General features: G+C 41.0%; 1 protein-coding gene across 1 annotated transcript; it reads right to left on the bottom strand.

Moving 5' to 3' along the window:
* Window positions 1-1,091: 1,091 nt before the first annotated feature.
* betaggt-I (geranylgeranyl transferase type-1 subunit beta) lies at window positions 1,092-3,087 on the bottom strand. Its single transcript, XM_065232395.1, has 4 exons — window positions 2,583-3,087; window positions 2,374-2,524; window positions 1,999-2,316; window positions 1,092-1,927 (listed from the first exon to the last, which is right to left on the bottom strand). The coding sequence occupies exons 1-4, from the start codon at window positions 2,693-2,695 to the stop codon at window positions 1,406-1,408; spliced, it is 1,104 nt and encodes a 367-aa protein (XP_065088467.1). The 5' UTR covers window positions 2,696-3,087; the 3' UTR covers window positions 1,092-1,405.
* Window positions 3,088-5,002: the final 1,915 nt, after the last annotated feature.

Here is a 5,002-nt window from a genome sequence, read left to right as displayed (position 1 = left end):
ATAAATGAATGAAACGTGGACATCTCGTACCGTACGTTCCGATTTTAGTAATTATATGATTGGTTGGTCGTTGGAAGCATCAAAGCTAGAAAGGTTAAGTGATGCTCCGTTTTCTTCTGACGGTTGGGGCATGAGCACTAACTTTTGTCCTAGCCCTTTATGACTTATGGCTATAGCGCCATTACTCGATTTCTGAAAAGAGAAGAGGGAAAAGAAAAGGAGAAGGACAAAGGGAAAAGGATTATGTGAAATCTGTGAACATAAACAATATTTTTGATTTGAAATATACAATTCAGTTCCAACCTGGATCGGGTATCACGATTGGGTCTGCTTGTTTTCTGACAAACGTCAGTTTGCTCGTTTGGTTTTAAAACCTAGCTCAGGTTGAGGTTCACACTGACAAAAAGTTCGGTTTCGCACTGGGTTGGAACTGGTGTTAACCCCGATAATAAACGAATTCGCTATAAGTTTAGCCAATTGAACCTGAAGGCTGCTTGACATGTGTTGATGTAGAAGTCCAAATTGTAGACGAAGCTTGACGAAGTTAAACATGAATTAATTCGGTTTATGGTAGTTGCGCGGAATGTCTTCCGTCGATTTGAGATAAACAAATGTTCGGATGTATGTAGTCGATTTTTGATGTGCTTTGACAAGCCTTTTCGTGGCCAATAGTCAGGTTCAACGCTGCGACTCAACGAATGATGGAACTAATGATAGGACGAATAATTGGACGCCTCGTGGAGGTTCTACTTGGCTACGGAACAGCTTCTCAGCGGCAAATAATAGGGACCTAGAATGAAAAACTAGAAATTGTCTCTTGTGCCTGGTTTTGGCCAGATCAGCAACCGATTATAGATTAAAAAAACTCCACGACAAAAAAAAAACAAACAAATGTCATATTCGATCACAGGCACAGCCTACTCCTTCGTGTTGAAAATGTAGATATGTACAATTAAAAATAAATTTCCAATATAATGCAAAAGCTCGGCAAAAAACCGCATAATATTAGGCGCTTCGCAAAATAATGGCACTTCACGGTACCTCCTCCAGCAAAATGAGTTCTTCCATCAACACAATCAAAGCTCAGCTGCTGTTGCTTATACTAAAATCAATATATTTCTGCATTCCACAGTAGTTGCTTAACATACACTTTACACGATCGTCTTACTTTATTAGTTTATGCTAGTTTGATCCTTACTTTTCCAAATGTTTCACGGCGCAGGTGCGGGCATTCTCCAGTTTGTTATGTAATAGCGCCTAGCCAATAAGTTTGTTTGCTAAATAAATACGGAACTAAAGAGAAAATCACTATCTGGTAACACAGAACATCTAATTTCCGGCGGCATGTTCCCTACGTGGGTGTGCGCGATAGCAAACTGCTTGTCCTTTCCCTATTAGACTTTGCTTATTCAATGTTAACTCTCACGTCGCATTTGCTTCTAATATTCGCTTCCAACTCCCAAACCGAGTGCAATTGTTTCAGTCTTTGAAAGGCGCGCTGCGATATGTTCAAACTTGGTACCACCTCGAGCAGTCCTGGCTCCTGGAGGAAGCTCAGCCCACAAATGCCAAAGTACGTATGAAATGGATCCGTATGCGAACCGGGCCACTTGGAGAACCCACCGACGGCTTTGTCCTGCGTCGATAGGACGTAGTCGCGGTTGTCCTTGTAATTGCTCAGTTCAAAGGCGTTGAGGATCTTGAGAGTCGCTCCAATCCAGAAGGAATAGCACGTGTCCACTGGCTTGTTCGGGCGACCCTGGAAACCGTCCTGCTGCCTGAACATCAACCATCGGATTATTTTCTCCTTTACGTCCGGTGTGATAATATCCAGCTGGCCGCTCAGCTCCAACGCGGCTATTGCACAGAAAGTGGTTCCACCGTGCGATTCCATCTCGTAGTGCTGACTGATGCCATAGTCGTACCGCTAGAAAGGCAGACAGATCCACTCGAATTTTCAACTTTTCTGCTCCCTCACCACAGTCAATCAATACTCACAATACTCTTCTGGATGTACTCTGCCATTTTCCTTTTGTTTACCTTGCCCCAATCGTTCAGCATGGCACAGATGGCTGCCGCGCAGTACACGAACCGCATGTCGTGCTCACTTCCGTCGATCGTGGCACTGAAACTACCATCCTCCCGTTGAACTGCCGCCACACCGTCGACTATTGCTCTCCGGTCCAGTCGCGAGAGGTCGTCTCCCAGAGCCACCAGCACGGCTATACCGGTGTACGTTATGGCCAAATGACCCCACCGGTACGCATCCAAACCGCAGCATTCTGGCGCGTCCACAATGTTCAACGTGCTCGATCCCTGTAGAGAAAATATGCTATACCATATTTGAACACAATCTTGGACAAGTTAACTCACCTGAATTCCACCGCACGGCCTTCCGCCCGGCTTCGGCACGACCTGTAGGTTATAGATCCAATTGATGATGTCTGTTTTGAACGAGTCCGACAGCAGATGCAACGAGTCCAGCACGTCCAGTCCGCTCACGGCGAAGAAAGCAATCGTTACTCTGCCAAAGAACGTTCCAGTAAATAGATGAATCCAACCACACCGTCCATTCCACTCACCTGGTCGAATCGTGCGAGGCCAATCGTGCCGGAAGAATGTTCAGAAATCGCACAAAATACTTGGCGTGCTTTAGGAACAGAATTTCCTCTCCCTCGGTGGCACTGTCCATCATGAGACTTGCTAGCGCACCCAGGATTACCGATTGACTGACGATCTCCGCTCGATCAGAAGATAACAGGTAGCGCTGTACTGATGTGGAAGCTTTGTTTGCTTTTGCCCTATCGTCTGGGATGATGACGATAAGGATTGCTCTGCGACACTCTTTCCAACACTCCTGCCCAGAAGCAGCTAACACCAACCAGCAGCGCACGAATTACAACTTCACAACATGCCTAATTGCACCCATTTGTGGAGCAGAGGAACGATAAACACAGAATTACTGGTATTTGCACAGGTAGTACGTGATAAATGTAGGGTAGTGGATAAGTGATGCGCACCAAAACAGTAAAAATTAACACGAGACGTGATTGATAAAAAAAATTGATTCACTTTTTGTGACGATAGCAGAACGAAGACGAAGACGATACGAGTTTATTTACAAGTTGCAAGCCTGCTGTCAAATATTGACCAAGGGGAAAGCGGATGCTTGGGAGTTAATATATTTTTCCGGAGTGAATCGCGATGAGGGCGTAATTCGATTCATTAATTTTGAAAAAAAAATGGTTTTTTTTTAGAAATACTCAGAGGGAGATCCCGCATAAACGCGAACCATAAATTGACCTTACCTAAAATGGTTAAAAATTGTTTATAATCCCTGCTAAACTTTAACTGAAATGGTTATGGAACTTTACATAAACGTTTAATGATAAAGTTTCAACCTTATGTATTATGGTTTTTTGGAACTGGACCCGAGACTGGACCTTACAAATAATGGGTTGTTAAGAACCATTACCATTCAAAATTCTTGTTTTCTCCATACATTTTCAGAAAGAGAACTATATAAGAACGTTTTTACTTATGATTTGAGAACATTAATTGTAATGGTTATGGTAGTCAGTAAGGTCCATTAATGGTTTTGTATTATCGCTCAACTTTATACCACAGACAGACATACAAATTAGTACCGTTGTACTCCTTTAATCAAGTACCTCAAAACGTACAATTTGTGGTACTAGCTTAAAGCAGTACAACGGTAGTACAACAGTGAACTTTGTATGTCTGTACAAGGTATTACGTGGAATATATCGTGAATTGGTAATCAGTAAATTACAGGCAACCAATTCGCGATATATTCCACATAAAGTTGATCGATGTTACAAAACCATTCGTGGACCTTACTGACTACCATAACCATTACCATTAAAGTTCTAAAACCATAAGTTAAAAGGTTCTAATATAGTTCTCTTTCCGAAAATGTATGGAGAAAACAAGAATTTGAAAGGTAATGGTTCTTAACAACCCATTATTTGTAAGGTCCAGTTCCAAAAAACCATAATACATAAGGTTGAAACTTTATCATTAAACGTTCATGTAATGTTCCATAACCATTTCAGTTAAAGTTTAGCAGGAATTATTAACAATTTTTAACCATTTTAGGTAAGGTCAATTTATGGTTCGCGTTTATGCGGGGAGATAGGCGGAGAAAACAAAATACAATTCAGCATTTCACATGACTCTTCACACATGATCAATTAATCAATAGAGTTAGAATATTGTTTGTGATTCCAAAACTAGTTGAATTTGAGAAGCACACGAAACATAAAGGTGATTGAATTTATGTTCGATTGCAAAATACTCTTAAATTTAATCTAATAAGAATGATAAATAATCGATCAAAATCTAATGGGAATGTTCGATTGGCTCAAATTTTGGCAGTTAATTTGGCTCAAAACATTCTCGCCACCCATCTTATTTTTTTTACGATATTTTTTTTTCGAACCTTAAACTTTCATCTCGATTTTTAAATTAAGATTTACACTAGAATATAAAGCAAAATATTAATTTCACTGTTTGACACTAAACTAACAAATAAACAGCTCCCGGCGCTAAGATGGTGATTTTTACTAATGTAATCGCACAATTATGTCACGCAAATTTGGCCCATTTTCAACCCCCCTCCGCCCTTTGTCACATTTTTTGTATGAACCTTAATTATTTTTTGTACGGCTCGTCACAGTTTTCAAAACCCTCCCCCCTAAATATGTGACATAATTAATGGACGACCCCTTATTTAAAATAATTCCAGTGTACCAATATTGATGAAATTCTGGATTTCGGTTCCATTTTTGATGCAGCTTTTGAATATGCAACCTCGAGAATAAAAGCGAACCGAAATTACGACCGCAGTCTGGAGCACCGGCTCAGAGTAAGACATAAAAAGGACCGCCAGCTATAGGTTCTTTTAAGGGCCACCCACATTAGATTCGTTTGCGTTGCGTTGACATACTTTTGACAGTTAGACAATATTTAGCTGTCACAT

This window comes from Ochlerotatus camptorhynchus, unplaced genomic scaffold (genome assembly GCF_037179485.1).
Source record: "Ochlerotatus camptorhynchus isolate MF236.1 unplaced genomic scaffold, CSIRO-AGI_Acam_v1.1 ptg000036l, whole genome shotgun sequence".
Lineage (NCBI taxonomy): Eukaryota > Metazoa > Arthropoda > Insecta > Diptera > Culicidae > Ochlerotatus > Ochlerotatus camptorhynchus.
Note: the sequence above shows the minus strand (reverse complement) of the source record. Positions and strands in the feature narration are given on the sequence as shown.